Here is a 20,682-nt window from a genome sequence, read left to right on the forward strand (position 1 = left end):
AGAGGAAAAGTTGTTATATTTCAGAATTTTTGCTTGCTGTTGCTTCATTCCTAATTTATGCTTTTAGTTTCTGTTGGCAAACATTCTCAGAGGTGGTGAAGCATAAGAAGATGAAGAAAAGACCTTCATACTTTGAATTCTTAATAGCTTTAAGAAATGTATTTCTTATAATCTATTTTATTAGGTTTCTCTCCTTATGGATAAAATAAGGCATGCTTTAATACAATGATATAACTTGTTATTTCAGGCTTATGCTAGAACATTGCGGACCTTATGTCACCAGATGTACTTTCGGACGGCTTGACATTTATCTAATCTGTACATTATCTTGTTGTATATGTGGCAGAGATTTAACCAAGGACTGACAGTACGAGTTGCTGGGATAATTTGAATGTGTTTTTTTTTGTTGCAGAAGAGGACGAGTCAGCATTAAAGAGGAGCGAGCTTGTTAACTGGTACTTGAAGGAAATCGAATCAGAGATAGACTCTGAAGAAGAACTTATAAATAAAAAAAGAATCATAGAGAAAGTTATTCATCGACTCACACACTATGTAGGTGCAGAAGTGCGCGTGCTCTGGTATCAGGGTGGGAGGGAGTTCATGCCCTGTATCTGCAGGTTCACTAGTGAAATTTTTTTTGACCTTTGTTTTGAATCATTGGAGTGTAGTCAGAAGTATGAGTTGTAAAATAAGAGAGAATTAACAGCAGGTAAATGACTTATTTCCTCTGCTGAAACAAGCAATTTAGGTTAAATCTCAGAAGGTGGGATTGAGGTCTTACTAGTTAGGTGTTTTAAGCTTCTGTTTCCCACCCTCATATTCGCCCTTGGTCGTACTGCTGTCACCTACTTTCTATGTTTCATTTTCCTCACATCCTTAGTTCCCACCTTACCCAACCCAAGAGTCAATCTTCTGTCTTACTTGCTTGGCGAAACCCCAAACTTGGTTAAATATAACTTTTTTTTTTTTTTGTATCCTTATCTAAGCAGCTGAAAGTATCTGGAGAAAAGCATACAATTATGAGCCCAGTCTTATTTAAATTGATGACCAGAAATCTCAAGCGGACAGTTCTTACTGTCTCATCAACCTCATGATAGCACTGCCCAGTGCAATTCCTGTTCCCGGGTCAGTTCTTTGCCTCACTCTCTCATAGGCCCATCACATACCTTCTCTCCACTCCTGTCACCTGGCCATTCTCAGTACTCAGCCTGTCCACAGCTTTGTCACAGTCAATCACTCCTACAAATACTGTCTTCCTCACTTGGTTCTGAGTCACTGTATCCTCCTGGGGCTTCTTTCTCCCTGGTTATTCCCTCTTAGTCTCTTTCCCTGAATGGTTTTGTTGTTTTTTTTTTTGAGACAGAGTTTTTCTCTTGTTGCCCATGCTGGAGTGCAGTGGCACAGCTCACTGCAGCTTCCGCCTCCTGGGTTCAAGCAATTCTCCTGTCTCAGCCTCCCAAGTAGGATTACAGGCGCCTCCCACCATGCCCGGCTAATTTTTTAATTTTTTTTTTTTTTTAGTAGAGATGGGGTTTTGCCATGTTGGCCAGGCTGATCTAGAACTCCTAACCTCAGGCGATACGCCCACTTTGGCCTCCCAAACTGCTGGGATTACAGGCGTGAGCCACCGTGCCTGGCCTGAATCTTTCTCTTCTTGCTTTACTCTCAGATAGTTTACATTCATTACCTAAGTGATCTCATTTGGTTTTATGAATTTATCCATCTACTGATGACTTCCATATTTATGTCACCAGCTCTCACCACTCCTGTAAACTCCAGATGTATAGAGCTGGTTGCCTACTGATGAGTGTTTAACAGGCATCTCGTGCTTAACGTGCTCAAAAACAGAGTTGTTCTTCCCTGTTTGCGGTTGAGTTGTTCTTACTCAATTGCTATAGGCCAAACGCCTTGGAATTGTCTTTGACTCCTTGATTCCACTCTCCCCTCACAACTCCTCTTCAGCAGCAAATCCTCTGATCCCCAGCTTCAGTGCGTGTATATTTTCTGTTCTCTTTTTACCACCTTCACCAGCCCACCCAAGCCACCAGGCATGGACTGTTGCAGAAGCCTCATAATTGTCTTTTTTTTTTTTTATTGGCTTCTTGCTCAGCAGCCAGATAAGTCTTTTTAAAATATAAATCAGATTATTTTACTACCCTCCCTTCCAGTGCTTCTCTCACATTAGAAGGAAATTCAGCCTCCTTGTCATGGCCTGCAGAACTATTATACAGTGTAACCCCTATCCACTCATTCACCTAATTTCACAGCAGTCTTCCCCGTACCCATTTCACCCTAGTGACACTGGCCTTGTTCCCTAGACACACCAAATATGAGGGCCTTTGCACTCACCCTTTGTCCGTTTACCTAGATATCCTCCTCCTCTCTGATGTCTGCTCAAATGTTACCTCTTCAAAGAAACCTTTCTTGCTAGCCTGCCAAAATAGTAGCCTTCTGCTCTTGCTGTCACCCTGCCTTGTATTTCTTCATAATGTTTAACATGGCCCAGCAGTATATTCTTTATTTAAGTGGTTAGTTTGTCTCTCTTATGGAATATAAGCTCTGTGAGGGTAGAGACTTTGCCCCAGGAGCTACAGTGGTACCTGGCACATAGCAGGATCAAATATATGTTGAATGGTTAAATTTTCCTATTATGTGGCAGAGATTTAACTGTCGTGCCAATTCACAGTGTTGACTATATAAATATTACAGAGGTCATGTATTGGGGTTGTGTCTTCTCAAAAACTTTTCTTGTGAAGGTAGATCAGTGTGTGATTATTGGGGGGTAGGGAGGTGTTAAGAACAGCTACTCAGATCAGGGTCCAGAGTTGCCTTTCTAGTGGTGGGACGTGTCTGTGTGCTCCTTGGGATCAGCGTAAAGTAAAACGACCCAGGCAAGGAATCTGCTTCAGGACTTTGGAACACACTGTGAAGCTAACTGATCTAAACTTGAATTTCCTATTCATTCATTCATTCATTCATTCATTCATTCATTTATCTTTTGAGACAGAGTCTTGCTCTGTTGCCCAGACTGGAGTGCAGTAGCATGATCTCAGCTCGCCACAACTTCCGCCTTCTGGGTTCAAATGATTCTCTTATCTCAGCCTCCAGAGTAGCTGGGATTATAGGTGCCCGCCACCACACCCAGCTAATTTTTGTATTTTTAGTTGAGATGGTGTTTCACCATGTTGGCCAGGCTGGTCTCAAACTCCTGACCTCAGATGATCCACCTGCCTCAGCTTCCCGAAGTGCTGGGATTACAGGCATGAGCTACTGTGCCCAGCCTGGATTACCTTTTAAAATTTGGCTTACCACCTGAACTAATTTGCTACAGAAAACTAGAGAGCTTATACTGTGCTGATGAGATATGATGCTTCCTATGAAGGTATGTTAACACATAGAGTGAGTGCTTGAAAGTGTCCCATCTAACTTCGGGTAGATTTGAAAGGGCAATTTTTTAAAAAGTGTGCAGTCCCCCTTAGTGGCTTCAGTGTTTATACTGTGGAGCCTTGCCAAACTTCTTAGGATCAAATCACAGTTTCCTGAGTTCCTTTCTATGGGCTTGGCTAGGAGCTTTTCTCATTTGTGGACATTTTTTACTGACCTATAATTATATCGTGGGCTTAAAATCTGTCATCAAGATTTTAAGCCAGATGGCATGTTCTACCTTTTTTTTTTTTTATTAGCTCAGACTGAAAAATTTTTCAGATGAATTTTCATAGATTCTTCTCCTAACTGTATGAAATGGTGGTATATGAAAAAGTTCAGTGGTCGGTAGTTAAAAATTACTGAATGATATTAAGTATGAAACAGACTTACAATTAATTAGAAGATTTTGCAGAGTTGTTTAACCTTAAAATTCAAGCATTACTTCCTTTTTTGAAGTTGTATTTACAAGCATTTGATGTAATATATTTAAGTATTTCTTAATTTTCCACAAGGGGTTTATGGTATGAAAAGGTCAGCATCCTACTAGGAACAGGGTTTAGCAGAGCACTGATAGTGATTTTTAAAGTGTGGTCCTTTTCCTAGTAGTTTCTAGTTGGGAAATGAAAGAAAATATTGATAGCAAACACTCGGAAGAAGGGTCAAGTCTTGTATATCTGGACATTGGTATAATACTGCTTGAAACCTGAGGACAAATATTTGTGTTTCACAGGATCATGTTCTAATTGAGCTCACCCAGGCTGGATTGAAAGGCTCCACAGAGGGAAGTGAGAGCTATGAAGAAGATCCCTACTTGGTAGTTAACCCTAACTACTTGCTCGAAGATTGAGATAATGAAAGTAACTGACCAGAGCTGAGGAACTGTGGCACACCACCTCGTGGCCTGGAGCCTGGCTGGAGCTCTGCTAGGGACAGAAATGTTTCTGGAAGTGATGCTTCCAAGATTTGTTTTCAGAAACAAGAATTGAGTTGATGGTCCTGTGTGTCACATTCATCACAGGTTTCATACCAACACAGGCTTCAGCACTTCCTTTGGTGTGTTTCCTGTCCCAGTGAAGTTGGAACCAAATAATGTGTAATCTCTATAACCAATACCTTTGTTTTCATGTGTAAGAAAAGGCCCATTACTTTTAAGGTATGTGCTGTCTTATTGAGCAAATAACTTTTTTTCAGTTGCCAGCTACTGCTTTTATTCATCAAAATAAAATAACTTGTTCTGAAGTTGTCTATTGGATTTCTTTCTTTTTTTTTTTTTTTGAGACGGAGTCTTTCTCTGTCCCCCAGGCTGGAGTGCAGTGGCGCGATCTCGGCTCACTTCAAGCTCCGCCTCCCGGGTTCACGCCATTCTCCTGCCTCAGCCTCCCGAGTAGCTGGGACTACAGGTGCCCGCAAACACGCGCGGCTAATTTTTTGTATTTTTAGTAGAGACGGGGTTTCACCGTGTTAGCCAGGATGGTCTCGATCTCCTGACCTTGTGATACGCCCACCTCGGCCTCCCAAAGTGCTGGGATTACAGGCTTGAGCCACTGTGCCCGGCCTATTGGATTTCTTTCTACCGTACCCTGATTATTGCTTCCCTCTACTTGTGAATGTGAGACTTTCCCTTTTTGCTTAACCTGGAGTGAAGGAGTAGAACTGTGGTATTATGGATTAGGTTTCTATGAGAAGGAGTCAGAGAATTCATATGAAAGCTAGAGGCCTTGGAGATGACTTTCCAAGGTTAATTCCAGTTTTTTTTTAAGTTTATAAAAGTGTATTATACTTTTTTAAAATTACTCTTTAATAATTCATTTTACTTCTGTGTCCTAAGGGTAATTTCTCAGGATTGTTTTCAAATTGCTCTTTTAGGGGAAATAGGTCATTTGCTATATTACAAGCTATCTCTAAATTTTATGGTCTTCCAGGAAAAGTTATTACCGTTTATGATACTAACAGTTCCTGAGACTTAGCTATGATCAGTATGTTCATGAGATGGAGCAGTTCCTGTGTTGCAGCTTTTAACAACAGATGGCATTCATTAAATCACAAAGTATGTTAAAGATCACAAAAGCAAAATAACTGTCTGAGGCTAAGGCCCACGTGGGACAGTCTAATACCCGTGAGTACTCAACTTGCCTTGATGTCTGAGCTTTGCAGTGCAATGTGAATTTGAGCAGCCACAAATCTATTAGTAGAAAGCAAGACGGATTAATGTAGGTTAAAACAATGATTTAAACACGTTTCTCCCAATAATTATCTCTTTCCCTGGAATCAACTTGTATGAAACCTTGTCAAAATGTATTCCACGAGTATGTACAAGTAAGTATTTTAAAAATAAATGACAAACATTAAAAAGAATGAATACTCAAGTAGATTTGTCATGGGATTTTATAAGAATGGTATCAGGTAATGTATCTTTAAAGACTAGGCTGCTCTGCCGACGTAGTAACCATTTTTTATTCCTTTACTTTCCTAATAGGCTTGCTTTCACTTAAGAAAAAAAAAAGGCTAGTCACGGTGGCTCACGCCTGTAATCCCAGCACTTTGGGAGACCGAGGTGAGTAGATCACCTGAGGTCAGGAGTTCGAGACAAGCCTGGCCAACGTGGAGAAAACCTGTCTACTAAAACTACAAAAATTAGCCAGGCATGGTGGTGGGCACCTATAATCCCAGCTACTCAGGAGGTTGAGGCAGGAGAATTGCTTGAACCCAAGAGGTGGAAGTTGCAGTGAGCTGAGATCATGCCACTGCCCTCCAGCTTGGGCAGCAACAACAACAACAAAAAAAGATTCCCAGGCTTCACCCTCTGCAGTCTATGGAAAGTCATGGGAATCTTAAAAAAAAAAAGACACTATAAACCAAATTAAAAGATGAGAAAATTTTTCTATCACGTTTCAATATGTGATATCCAAACTCCCATTAAGAATTTTTATATCAGTAATAAAATTCAGAAGAAAAATGCCCAGTTAACAAGAAGAGCTTCACCTCTTAAATAATCAGAAAAAGAAAAGCACATAATATTTACGTCAAAGTATCAAAAATGTGAAAGGTTTATAATAGGCATTAGCAAGGCAGATTCAGGCACACATCTAACTATATGTAGGATTTAACTTGGAAGACAATTTGCATTTCAATCAATCAAAAACCATTTTTTTTTTGAGACATGATCTCCCTATGTTGCCCAGATTGGCCTCAAGCTCCTGGGCTCAAGCAGTCCTACAGTCTCAGCCTCCAAAAGTACTGGCAAAACAGGCGTGATTGACCATGCCCAGCCTGTATATAAGGATATTCATTTGCAGCATTGTTTGCAACACAAAAATGTAAAACCAATCGAAGTGTTTAATATGCAAGATGTTAATTTATGGTACATTCTTGCTGTGGAAAGCTGTGCATCTGTTAGTGGTGGGTCTATATGTTCTGATACAGGTAGAGCTCTAAGAGCTATTAAGTGAAGAAAAGAAGGCTGAAAATACATAAGGCATAATTCCATATATGTTAAGTTGTTCTGTATTTTAAATGTTATACACACATTTCCATTTGTGTTTATGTAATAATAATGATCCCTGAGCTGTACTGTTCTATACATGCTACAAGAAAGACCCATTTAATCCCCACAGCCTATAATGAATTATCCACATTCTACAGGTGACAAAATAGAGGCACAAAGTTTAGTAATTTTCGTCAGATGAGATTTAAACCCAGGCATTCTGACTCCTGTATAACCATTAAGATGCAGAGAAAGAAAACTGGAAAGATACATATTGCTGAAGATAACTTATTCTAGGAAGAAGGGGGGGAGGGTGAAGGAATTTGCAAGTTTTTCATAGATGTTTCCAAACTGAATCTCTTACAAAATATGTTCAGCATATTTTTAAAGAGAAAATTTGGGGCAAAAGACTTATTTTTGTTGTATTATATAAACAAATTTTAAAATAATTTGTGGCTGAGTGCGCTGGCTCACACCTGTAATCCCAACACTTTGGGAGGCTGAGGCAAGAGGATCACTTGAGCCCAGGAGTTCGAGACCAGCCTGAGTGACATGGCAAAACTCCATCTCTACTAAAAATACAAAACATTAGCCAGTCGTGGTGGCGCACACCTATGGTCCCACCTGCCCAGGATCCTGAGATGGGAGGATCACTTGAGCCCAGGAAGTCAAGGCTGCAGGGAGCTGTGATCGCACCACTGCACTCCCACCTGGGCAACAGAATGAGACCCTGTCACCAAAAAAAAAAAAAAATTTGATAATTGTTTTCAGACATTTTCCGGGTTCCTTTGCTTAAATTGTATAGGAAGTCTGAGGTTTTTGTGTTGGTCTTTACCTTTTTTTTAAGATGGAGTCTCATTCTGTCGCCCAGGCTGGAGTGCAGTGGCATGATCTTGGCTCCCTGCAACTTCCGCCTCCCGGGTTCAAGTGATTCTCCTGCCTCAGCCTCCTGAATAGCCGGGACTACAGGCGCATGCCACGATGCCCGGCTAATTTTTTGTATTTTTAGTAGAGACGGGGTTTCACCGTGTTAGCCAGGACGGTCTCGATCTCCTGACCTCGTGATCCGCCCGCCTCGGCCTCCCAAAGTGCTGGAATTACAGGTGTGAGCCACCATGCCCAGCCCTGATCTTTACATTTTTAAATATTGCATTAGTGAACCGTGTACTGATTTTGTGATCATAGATAACCCAGTTAAATATTAAGTCTTAATTATCACTTAGTATTTTACAACCTCAGTTGTAGTTATAAAGTAAGGGTTCCACAGACCTCCTAACAGTTCCTAGAAAATGGAGCTGTCTTGGCATGTAGTCTTTATTGCCCTACTAAGTTTTTCATGCTGGGGGTCAGACTGGGAGTCTGATAGAAATTTCATTTCCACCGCTGGTCCTCTAACCAATGATTTGCTGCACAACCTGAGTGGTCTCCTGGGAGACCAGAGTTCTAACTTTGTAGCAGGGGACAAAGACATGTATGTTTGTCACCAGCCACTGCCTGCTTTCCTGCCAGAATACTTCAGCAGTCTCCATGCCAGTCAGATCACCCACTATAAGATATTTCTATCATGGGCACAGCTCCTCCCAGCAGGAAGCACCCAGAATCCAGACGAGAAAACAGTGCAGTGCTACCGGCGACTCCTGGAGGCCCTCAAGACTGCACAGCTTCAGCCCATGGTCATTCTGCACCACCAGACCCTCCCTGCCAGCACCCTCCAGAGAACTGAAGCCTTCGCTGACCTCTTCGCCGACTATGCCACATTCGCCTTCCACTCCTTCGGGGACCTAGTTGGGATCTGGTTCACCTTCAGTGACTTGGAGGAAGTGATCAAGGAGCTTCCCCACCAGGAATCAAGAGCGTCACAACTCCAGACCCTCAGTGATGCCCACAGAAAAGCCTATGAGGTTTACCACGAAAACTATGCTTCTCAGGGTGAGTACACATTGACCTGATGTTGACCCCTCGGCAGCCTTCATCACACACCTTCCCCGTCCTCCTTAGAGCAGATTCGACATTTCTCCCTACTCACCTTCAGCAGTCCTCTTATGTCTGTGCATAGGGAGAAATTAATATTGTATTAATTTCCCACTGGCGATAGGAAGGGGTAGCTAACATGGCAAAACGCTCAGCATTTCCTTTGAAAAATATCTTTGAGGCCAGGTGCAGTGGCTCACGCCTGTAATCCTAGCACTTTGGGAGGCCGAGGTGGGCGGATCACTTGAAGTCAGGAGGTCGAGACCAGCCTGGCCAATATGGCAAAACCCCGTCTCTACTAAAAATACAAAAATTAGCCAGGGATGGTAGCAGGCGCCTGTGATCCCAGCTAGTCGGGAGACTTAGGCAGGAGAATTGCTTGAACCCAGGAGGCAGATGTTGCAGTGAGCCGAAATCATGCCACTGTACTACAGCCTGTGTGACAGAGCAAGACACAATCTCAAAAAAAAAAATATATATATATATATTTATATACACACACGTATATCTTTGAAGTACCCTTGCCCTGTCTTGAGTTGTGCAAGCAGATTGTGTTTCTGTCTTCCTTTCCGTCTATGTCCTGCTACCCTGACTTGGAGGCAAAGTTTCATGGTTTCCTGTCCTTCCCCCTCGGCTCCCCTATACTTACATGTCTTAGTTGGAGCTTACATTCCAGCTTGGGAGACAGACAAATACAAGATGAAACAATTATATACCACAGGATGAGGAGAGCACAATTGTAACTGTTCACATTCCTGCCTCCTAGGGGACTTGAAGTTCTGATCTGTAGGCCTAGGCTGAACCAGGACATTTGTGATTATAATCAATTCCCTAAGTGTATGTTAGGTACACCAATTTTGAGAATCAATTTTGGATTATATATGCTTTCTTGTTTTTATTATATACCATATACATACATATTTGTATATATAGTACCTGATATATATATACTTCTGTGTTCTACTTTTTCATTTTAACATAGTTTATGACTATATTCTCATTTTATTAAAAACTTGAGCCAGGTGTGGTGGCTCATGCCTGTAATCCCCGCACATTAGGAGGCCAAGGCAGGGGGATTGCTTGAGGCCAGGAGTTGGAGACCAGCCTGGGCAGCATAGAGAGCCACCATCTCTAAGATAATATAATAATTTACTCCAGTGCTGGAATAGTATTGCTTAAAACAAAACAAAAACTTGAAAGCATAACTTTCAATGGTCTTTTAGGTTCCCATTGTATAAATGGAGCATAAAGTTTAAGGTATTTTCCTTATTTTTGTATGTTTATTCTTATTTTCACTAGTTACAAGTTATGTTGCAATGACATTCCTATCTATAAACTATTTCCCACCTTCTGATAAATTCTTTCTGACAGAGTGTTAGAATTGAAACTACTAGGTGAAAAGATCTGCATTCTTTTTTTTTTTTTTTTTTTTTGAGACGGAGTCTCGCTCTGTCGCCCAGGCTGGAGTGCAGTGGCGCAGTCTCGGCTCACTGCAAGCTCTGCCTCCCAAGTTCACGCCATTCTCCTGCCTCAGCCTCTCCGAGTAGCTGGGACTACAGGCGCCTGCCACCACGCCCAGCTAATTTTTTGTATTTTTAGTAGAGATGGGGTTTCACTGTGGTCTCGATCTCCTGACCTCGTGATCCGCCCACCTCGGCCTCCCAAAGTGCTGGGATTACAAGCGTGAGCCACCGCGCCCGGCCAAGATCTGCATTCTTTAAGATTTTAAAGCATGGTATTAAATTATTTTCCAGATAAGTTGTAATCATTTATACAAACAGTTATAAAATTACTCTTCTGACCCCATTCTGTCAGTTTCAAATGCTATATTTTATTACTAATTTGACAGCTGAAAACAACTTATTTTCGTCTTTTGTTAATTTGCATGTATTTGATTATAGACATGTTAAACATTTTTTTCTTCTTTTTTTTTTTTTTTTTTTTGAGATGGAGTCTCACTCTCTTGTCCAGGCTGGAGTGCAGTGGTGTGATCTCGGCTCACTGCAACCTCTGCCTCTCGAGTTCAAGCAATTCTCCTGCCTCAGCCTTCCCAGTAGCTGGGATTACAGGCATGCACCACCACATCTGGCTAATTTTTGTATTTTTAGTAGAGACGGGGTTTCACCGTGTTGGCCAGGCTGGACTCAAACTTCTGACCTCAGGTGATCCGCCTGCCTCGGACTCCCAAAGTGCTGGGATTACAGGCGTGAGCCACCACGCCTGACCTTAAACAAAAAAATAAAATAAGGCCAGTCGTGGTGGCTCATGCCTGTAATCCCAGCACTTTGGGAGGCTGAGGCGGGCGGCTCACAAGGTCAGGAGATTGAGATCATCCTGGCTAACACGGTGAAACCCCGTCTCTACTAAAAATACAAAAAATTAGCCAGGCGTGGTAGCACGTGTCTGTAGTCCCAGCTACTCAGGAGGCTGAGGCAGGAGAATCACTTGAACCTGGGAGGCGGAGGTTGCAGTGAGCCGAGATTGTGCCATTGCACTCCAGCCTGGGCGACAAGAGCGAGACTCTGTCTCAAAAATAAATAAATAAATAAAAAGTAAACTAGGACATCATAGCCGCCTTATTCACAATAGCCAAAAGGTGGAAGCAACCCAGATATCCACTGATGGATGAATGGATAAACAAGACGTGGCATAGACATAAAATGGAATATTACTCCACATTTATTAAAAAGGGAAGAAGTCGTCACATGCTACAACATGGATGAACCTTGAGGACATTATGCTATGTGAAATAAGCCAGACACAAAAAGACAAACGCTGTATGATTCCATGTATAGGAGGAAACTAGAGCAGTCGAATTCATGGACAGAGGAAGGAGAATGGCAGAGGCCAGGGGCTGGGGTAGGGGAGAAATGGAGAGCTCTTTAATGGGGGTAGAGTTTCTGTTCGGAAAAATGAAAAAGTTCTGGAGATTGGTTGCACAACAATGTGAATATACTTAATAATACTGAACTGTGCACTTAAAAATAGTTAAGATGGCCGGGCGCGGTGGCTCACGCCTGTAATCCCAGCACTTTGGGAGGCCAAGGCGGGCAGATCACGAGGTCAGGAGATCGAGACCATCCTGGCTAACCCGGTGAAACTCCGTCTCTCCTAAAAATACAAAAAGTTAGCAGGAGTGGTGGCGGGCCCCTGTAGTCCCAGCTACTCAGGAGGCTGAGGCAGGAGAATGGCGTGAACCCGGGAGGCAGAGCTTGCAGTGAGCCGAGATTGCGCCACTGCACTCCAGCCTGGGCGACAGAGCGAGACTCCGTCTCAAAAATAAAAAAAAAAAATAAAAAATTAAAAAAAAAATAGTTAAGATTTAAGATGGTACTTTTTCTGTTATGTGTATTTTATCATGATTTTTTTTTTAAAGAATGGGTAAGGGAAGAAAGTGTGAGAGTGGCTGGGGGTATTTTAGACAGAGTTGCCAGGAAGGCTGTTCCTGGGCCACCATTTGAGCAGTTGGGAATGCAGAGAGACAGCAGGCTCCAGAAAGAGGAAAGGGGCCCAGTCTGAGGGAGAGCGGAGCTGTGGACATGGAGACAGTTTCCTGAACCTAGGAGCGCCGTGAAGAAGAACCACTGCGCTCATTGCAGAGCCTGTCTTGGGGCGGGTCAGCAAATAAACACAGAGACGTGTGTTGCTTCCAATCCTACTGAAGAAGCTCTGAGTAAAATAAACTTTGAAAGAATGAGACCAGGCACAGTGGCTCACATCTGTAACCCCAGCGCTTTGGGAGGCTGAGGTGGGCAGCTTGTTTGAGCTCAGGAGTTCAAGACCAGCCTGGCCAACATGGCGAAAACCCCATCTCCACCAAAAAAAAAAAATCACAAAAATTAGCCAGGGGTGGTGGTATGCATGTGTAATCCCAGCTACAAGGGAGGATGAGGTGAGAGAATCGCTGGAACCTGGGCAGCAGAAGCTACAGTGAGCCAAGATCATGCAGTGAGCCAAGATCACACCACTGCACTCCAGCCTAGGTGACAGAGCCAGATCCTGAGGAAAAAAAAAAAAAAAAAAAAAGGAAAGACAGAAAGAGAGAGAGAGAGATAAAGGGAAAAGAAAAGAAAAGAAAACAAAAAAGAATGAAAGACTACAGAAGAAGGATTGAAAAATAACAATAAAAAGAAAGAAGGAAAGACAATATAATCTCAAAGAAAAATCTTATTTTGAGGGTGGATGCCACAAAATTCTTTAAATTATAAAACTATATGTACACGTTTATTTAAATGTTTTCTATATTTTATTTTTACTTTCCATCAGGTGACTAAAGACTTTCTTTTTAAACTCATATCTTCCTTCTTTCCTTCTGCTTATTTTCTTCCCTTCATTTTGTGTTTCCCCAAATATCTGTCACCAATATCATGCAAGACACAGAATAATTCTCTTTTTCAGTCTCCTTACTATTTTAAAAAGTGGTTTTTCTTCCCTCTCGCTCCCTCATTCTCACTTCCCTTCTAAGTCCAATCCTATAGACTTACTATTCTTTTAAAAATGTATTATTTAATATACATCAAAAATGTTATATAACATATCTTGGTTAAAAGTAAAAAAAAAAAAAAAAGAACTATAAGAAACGCCAATGAACCAACTACTTAATCCAACAATTAAAATAGAACAGAATACCGCTTCACACCTACGAGGAGGGCTATAATTAAAAAGACAGGGAATAACAGTGCTGGTGACACTGTGGAGTGAATGGAACCTGTGTACACTGCTGGGGCCATAAACAACGGTGCACCCACTTTGGAAAACAGCCCAGTGTTTCCTCAAACTTTAGAGTTAACATATGGCTTAACAATTCCTCTTCTAGGTATAGATCCAAGTGAAATGAACAAATATCCAAACAAAAATGTGTACACAAACATTCATAGCAGTGTTATTCATAAAACCCAAACACCTAATGACCATCAGCTGATGGATAAATAAAATGTGATATTAATGTATCCATACAATAGAATATTATTTAGCAATAAAAAGAAAGAAGTTCTTTAATTTATTTATTTTTTAGACAGAGTCTTGCTGTGTCGCCCAAGCTGGAGTACAGAGGTGTGATCTTGGCTCACTGCAACCTCCACTTCCTGAGTTCAATTAATTCTCCTGCCTCTGCCTCCCAAGTAGCTGGCACCACAGTCATGCACTACCCTGCCCGGCTAATTTTTTTGTATTTTTAGTAGAGATGGGGTTTCACCATGTCAGCCAGGCTGGTCTCGAACTCCTGACCTCAAGTGATCCTCCCACCTTGGCCTCCCAAAGTGCTGGGATTACAGCTGTGAGCCACCGTGCTTGGCCAGAAAGAAGTTCTGGTATATGATACAACACACATGAACCTTGAAAACATGCTAGTGAAAGCGGCCAGTCACAACCACATATTTACATTTACAATTTACATTTACATTTACAATAAATGTCCCGAATAGGCAAATGTATAGAAACGCTGAAGTAGATTAGTGGTTTAATCTGCGGAAGTGATGATGGTCTGAAGTCTGGAAATCTGTGGAATGTCAAACGGATCCATGGGGCACAACCATTAAACAACTGGGAAATGTTATCTTGTCAGAATGAGAACTAAATATCTCTGAGTGATATTCCATGCTCAGAAGGATTTCAAAGATTCATTATGCTTATCAAAATAAGCACCATTGTAGTTGGTAATGGTTGTTTGTGGTGGTTTCATTGGTGGAGGATATATCTTCCTCCTGCAGAGAATTTGGATGAAAGTGAGAAGACAGCCATATGGTCCTGTTGTTAAAATCTGAAACTCCGATTTTATTCCATTTTTGTTTCGTGTTTCCAAATCACAGGTCTGAGCACTTTTCTATCCACCCAGTCCTAAGCTTGATACTTGGAGGGATTAAATAAATGTTTAAGTTTTGCTCCTCAAGGAACATCCAATGTAGGTTGAAAATTTATATCCATCGATAGCAACCCAGAACGTCTGAGCCATCCCGGCTCCACACAGTGTTTCTCAAATTATGGTTTGAGGACCATTGTATCGGAATCCCCCGAGAAGTGTGTTAAAATGCATGTGCCTGGGCCCACTCTACACTGCTGACTCTGAATCTCTGAGGGCAGGGCCTGAAATCGGCATTTTTTTTTTCTTTTTGAGATGGAGTCTCACTCTCTGCCCAGGCAGGAGTGCAGTGGTGCGAGCTAGGCTCACTGCAACTTCTGTCTCCCGAGTTCAAGCAATTCTCCTGCCTCAGCCTCCCAAGTAGCTGGGATAACAGGCGCGCTCCACCACGCCTAATTTTTGTATTTTTAGTAGAGACGGGGTTTCACTCTGTCACCCAGGCTGGTCTCAAACTCCTAACCTCAAGTTATCCACCCACCTCGGCCTCCCAAAGTGCTGGGATTACAGGCGTGAGCCACCGTGCCCAGCCTGAAATTGGCATTTTAACAATCTCGGTAGGTAATTGTGATGCACACAACAGTTTGAGAACCACTGTTACATCATCCAATGTCAAAGCAAGTGGGTACAAGCCACACATGCTTATATTTCCTTGTTTCTCTCCTCAATGCCCAGTAGGAGCTGTATTGATGTTTTCCCATGAATAAGAATCAGGGAACAGCAGTTTCCTGAGAGCACCCTGACTTTAAAAAGAAGTTTAGAAATGGGCGCAGTGGCTCATGCCTGTAATCTCAGCACTTTGGGAGGCCGAGGCTGGAGAAGTGCTTGAGCCCGGGAGTTTGAGATCAGCCTGGAAAATATAATGACACCATATCTCTACAAAAAATTTAAAAACTAGCCAGGCATGGAAGCACATGCCTGTAGTCCCAGCTACTCAGGAGGCTGAGACAGAAAGATTTTGAGCCTGAGAGGCAGAGACTGCAATGAGCCAAGATCGCACCACTGCACTCCAGCCTGGGCGACAGCAAAAAAAAAAAAAAAAAAAAAAAAAGAGGCCAGTTGCAGTGGCTCACGCCTGTAAACCCAGCACTTTGCGAGGCCGAGGCGGACGGATCACGAGGTCAGGAGATTGAGACCATCCTGGCTAACACGGTAAAACCCCATCTCTACTAAAAATAACAAAAAATTAGCCAGGTGTGGTGGCGGGCGCCTGTAGTCCCAGCTACTCGGGAGGCTGAGGCAGGAGAATGGCATTAACCCAGGAGGCGGAGCTTGCAGTGAGCCGAGATGGCGCCACTGCACTCCAGCCTGGGCGACAGAGAGAGACTCCGTCTCAAAAAAAAAAAAAAAAAAAGTTTAGGAAGGAGTTCTCTCCTTGCCAACTTTCCAACTGCTCTGTATTTCATAGTCCTGATTTTCACAAAACTCTCTAAAGGAACATTATTTTTTTAAGCCACCTTGTCTTCTAAAATCTTTCAGCTAGAGTAAAGTCATTTGGATGATTTCTTCAGGTCCATAGGAAATGAATCCCCCAGTGATTTCTGCAGTCAGAGCCTCCTGCCCTCGCTCACCTGCTGTTCATGTCTCTGGTTGGTTTCAGGTGGGAAACTCTCTGTTGTCCTGCGAGCTGAAGATATCCCGGAGCTCCTGCTAGAACCACCCATATCTGCGCTTGGCCAGGTGACAGCAGCCCAAAAATATACCTGTAACATCTCAGGAGAGTTTGATTTTAATTTTTTAAAAACGAGAAGTTTTGGTCTATTGGTTTGACATTTCTGCAAATGCCTCAGAATGAGTGGTGTACATTCTCCAGGTTCATAATTACCTTAAAAACAAAATTTTGAAGCTGCAGCTCCTGCTTGGTCAAGTATCCGCTTCCCTGCAGGAAGGAGCCACCTGCTTCTGCTGGCTCTGATTTTTGAGTCCAAAATAGCTTATAGGAGAAGAGATGAGATTATGGCAAAACAGGTACTAGGGTAAAGGGGTTTTTCAAAAATGTGCACCTGGCCAAACACGGTGGCTCACGTCTGTAATCCCAGCATTTTGGGAAGTGGAGGTGGGAGGGTTGTTTGAGCCCAGGAGTTTGAGACCAGGCTGGGCAACATGGCAAAACTCCCTTTCTACTAAAAATACAAAAATTAGCAAGGCATGGTGATGCATGCCTGTAGTCCCAGCTGCTTGGGAGGCTGAGGTGGGAGGATCGTTTGAGCCCTGGAGGTCAAGGCTGCAGTGAACTGTGATCATGTCACTGCACTCCAGCCTAGGTGACACAGCAAGACCCTGTCACGAAAAAAAAAATTAAAAATGTGCATATATCCTCTTTCACTTTTTTTTATTTTTATTTTTATTTTTTTAGAGACAGGGTCTTGGGGTCTTGCTCTGTCACCCAGGCCAGAGTGCAGTGGCATGCTCACTGAAGCCTCTACTTCCAACTCCTGGCCTTGAGCAATCCTCCCACCTCAGCCTCCCAAAGTGTCAGGATTACAGGCATGAGCCACCACACCCAGTCAACTATCACTTTTTAACTGTAATTTATATTTTTTATTTAATTTTTTTTTTTTTGAGGTGGAGTTTCATTCTTGTTGCCCAGGCTGGAGTGCAGTGGCACGATCTCGGCTCACTGCAATCTCTATTCCCTGGATTCAAGCAATTCTCCTGCCTCAGCCTCCCAAGTAGCTGGGATTACAGGCGTGCGCCACCACGCCCGGCTAATTTTGTATTTTTAGTAGAGATAGGGTTTCACCATGTTGGTCAGGCTTGTCTCGAACTCCTGACCTCAGCTGATCCACCTGCCTCGTCCTCCCAAAGTGCTGGAATTACAGGCTTGAGCCACTGCGCCAGCCTTTAACTACAATTTTTAAAAGAAAAATTAAAATAATCTGGGAAGTGAACAGCTTCGGGCTGCCTTGGGCAGCTGGGCAGTCTGGAAGCCATGGGAACCACCGCTGGTCTCCATAGTTCTGCAGCATCGCCCTGGCATTGTAGAGATGCTGTGCTGCTGGTTGGCGTCCGTGCGTTGCTGGGGGCCCCAGGAGTCAGGGTCCGGTCTTCCGATTTTCCAGTTCAAACACGATGGAACCAAGACCTGATAAGGTTCTGGAGGGACAACTCCCAGGCTGATTGCATGGCCAGAATGGCACCTAAATTAGTTTACAGAGGGCGATAACTGCTATCAGTTATGAACGCAGGAGACCAAAGTGCTGATCAGAAAAATGCTTGTCAAGAAATAGCCTTTGTACTGGTCTCTCTGCCCCAGTCCATGCTGTGCAACGCTTCTGGGTAATCTCCCAAAAGCACAGTTCTGACCAGTTACCTGCTGGGAAGCCACACTCCCGAGTGGGACAAATCCCACAGGACCCTCCAGTGCATGAACATGTGGGCATCCCTCTCTCTCTCTCTGGCCTCACCTCCTGTTTTGCCCATGTGAGTGCTATGCTTGCTTCCTACCCTCCTGCATCCCCTACTGGACGTCCTTCCTGTCTTCCTGCCTTCCTCAAATCTCCTTCCAGCAAAATTTTCTCCATTGTTGATGTATACGTAACTGTGCTCTCCAGCGGAGGCCGCGCTCAGTAACACTCCCTCACTCACCCTAATGCGCTCTCTTCCCACCCGGACCCTTAGCCATTGCTTTAGACCAGTAGTTCCCAAGCTCGAGTGGGCATCAGAACCACCTAGAGAGCTAGGAGAGAGCACGGAGACCAAGACTTAATGTGGTGGGACCCACCTGGGCCTGCACAGGCGTCCCAAGTCCCCAGGTGAGTCTAATCCCCAGCAAGGCATGAGAACCACTGGTGTGGGCTTCTTACAGCACTTCTAAATTTCTGCCTTCTCGTGTGATTGGTGCATTTGCTAACCCTCCCTATTAAAGGTGTAAACCTCTGTGGATATTATTTATCTCTAAATGTGAATCCCTACCCACCATCCCAGCACAGTGTGACTTTCAGAGGTAGGAACTCAGTGACGATGTTTTATGCAGAACTGACAGACATAAGCAAGAGCTGTGAGGGTGGGCAGGGAATGCTGGAGTGATACCTGCCAGTGTGGTCTTTAGTGAACACTGATGACAACTTGACTGAGAAAGAAACAGGGAGCCAGTAGTGAACCACTTATTAACCCATTTATGCCTGAGGTTGCAATTTTTTGAACTTTTGCAATCAGACCTTAGCGAAGACCTTGAGCAGTAGGATATAAGTAATTTCCACAGGCTTAGCATTCCAATAATGGAACACTAGGCATTCACAGAGCACTTGGTTCTGGCCAGGTGACAGTAACCATTAGTCCTTGTCTTGAAGAAGCAGATGATCAGTGGGAGGGATAAGACAGGTAATGATCTAATCAGGCCAAGGGTAGACAGGTACGGCCAGCCAGGCTCGTGGAGGGGAGCGCAGCATTGAGGGTGTTGGCATGGTCCTGTGTAGACTCTCTGAATCTGAAGTTCTTTGAGCACATGCAGGCCAGAGACAGGGCAGAGGGAACATCCTCATCAGAAGTGTGGATGGGGGTGTCGACAACCAGGACCATGAGGGTTGTGCTCTGCTAACGAGGAAGTCCCCAACGCGTACTCCACAGGCCCTAGCTCTTGGCCTGGCTAGGGATAACTGGGAGTGGACTTCAAACGGTGGCCTGAAATTAAAACCAAAACCAAAAACCCATTAGGGTCACAGGGATGACTGTGGAGCCATGCGTGGCTGAAGGCTCCACCACCCCCATCCTGGCCAAGTGTGAGGGTCTGCGGAAGAAGCGCCAGGGGCAGCACTGGCCTCTAGCTGCCTCCCATTTCTGGCATACACACTCCTTCACGCATTTATTTAGCCATCAACACTGCGTGCTTTCTGTGTGCTGAGCACAGAGGCACATGGTTGAGCACATAGGTGATGCATTCCCAACAACATACTGGCACAGGCACCCCCCACCACCCTCCACACACACACACACACACACACACACACACACACACACTCTTTCTCATTCCATCTCTATCTTTTCCTTTGGAAAATCCCACTTTGGAGTATTTGGTTTAGTGATAAGGGGAGAAACAAAAAAGCATACTTCTGAGAGGCTGTTAGTCTTGACACTGCTTAGGCTCTAATGACCCTGTTTACTATTTCCAGGACGCGGTCGATTTCCTCTCTCTTGATTTGTCTTATGAATGCCAAAATGAGGCAAGTCTGCGGCAGAAGCTGAGTAAATTGCAGGTAATTTGAGCCCTTTTCCACACTGATGATGAATGTGGTGAAGGTTTCAGAGAGCAGATTAGACATTTAATGCTTTGGCTACTGCATAAACTGAACTTCCATCAACAGTCAGAGACGGCTGAGTTGTGTCTGGGGAGATTTCCGTTGCAAGCATCCCTAGAAAACATCGGATGTTAGGCAGTCTTTCCTAGAAGGGATACGAGGGTTAGCTTGTTAAGGTGAATATTTGTATAGATCCTCTGCTTGCTTGTGTAGAAATCTGCTGAGAATTGAGATTCTAGGGTTCATTCTGAGTTTTAAAAAGGCAACTCATCAATGGGGGTGATGGTTGCATAACGATGAGCGTCTACGTAATGCCACTGAACTATACATTTAATGGTTATGATGGTAATTTTTTTTTTTTTTTTTGAGACAGAGTCTTCCTTGGTTGCCCAGGCTGGGGTGCAGTGGCATGATCTTGGCTCACTGCAGCCTCCGCCTCCCGGGTTCAAGCGATTCTCCTGCCTCACCCTCTCCAGTAGCTGAGATTACAGGAACACAAAAACACGCCTGGCTAATTTTTGTATTTTTGGTAGAGGCAAGGTTTCACCATGTTGGTCATGTTGGTCTCAAACTCCTGACCTAAAGTGATCCGCCTGACTCGGCCTCCCAAAGTGCTGGGATTACAGGCGTGAGCCAAACACACCTGGCCTGTAAATTTCTTCTTTGTGTCTATTTTACCACATTTTTAAAAAAACATTTCACACCCAGGT

The 20,682-nt window shown here is 43.6% G+C and overlaps 2 protein-coding genes across 6 annotated transcripts in view; both read left to right on the forward strand.

The window, feature by feature from the left end:
- The window catches only part of MCM6 (minichromosome maintenance complex component 6), a 39,490-nt gene extending 34,825 nt beyond the window's left edge, over positions 1-4,665 (forward strand). For both annotated transcript variants that reach the window (XM_032145562.2, XM_058434409.1), the window contains 2 exons: positions 413-552; positions 4,157-4,665. In XM_032145562.2, coding sequence (XP_032001453.1) covers positions 413-552; positions 4,157-4,273 — 257 coding nt within the window. In that variant the 3' untranslated portion in view covers positions 4,274-4,665. The remainder of the gene's footprint in view (positions 1-412; positions 553-4,156) is intronic.
- Positions 4,666-4,720: 55 nt separating this feature from the next.
- The window catches only part of LCT (lactase), a 58,158-nt gene continuing 42,196 nt past the window's right edge, over positions 4,721-20,682 (forward strand). The window contains exons 1-4 of one of the 4 annotated variants that reach the window (XM_058434408.1): positions 4,721-5,980; positions 8,485-8,839; positions 16,336-16,415; positions 19,847-19,930. In XM_058434408.1, the coding sequence (XP_058290391.1) occupies positions 8,581-8,839; positions 16,336-16,415; positions 19,847-19,930 (423 nt within the window). In that variant the 5' untranslated portion in view covers positions 4,721-5,980; positions 8,485-8,580. Of the gene's footprint in view, positions 5,981-7,808; positions 8,840-16,335; positions 16,416-18,026; positions 18,491-19,846; positions 19,931-20,682 lie in introns of those variants that run through there. The other 3 variants (XR_004246485.2, XM_032145557.2, XM_032145560.2) reach the window with 3 other exon arrangements.

The sequence above is a fragment of the Hylobates moloch genome, unplaced genomic scaffold (assembly GCF_009828535.3).
Source record: "Hylobates moloch isolate HMO894 unplaced genomic scaffold, HMol_V3 SCAFFOLD_24, whole genome shotgun sequence".
Classification (NCBI taxonomy): domain Eukaryota; kingdom Metazoa; phylum Chordata; class Mammalia; order Primates; family Hylobatidae; genus Hylobates; species Hylobates moloch.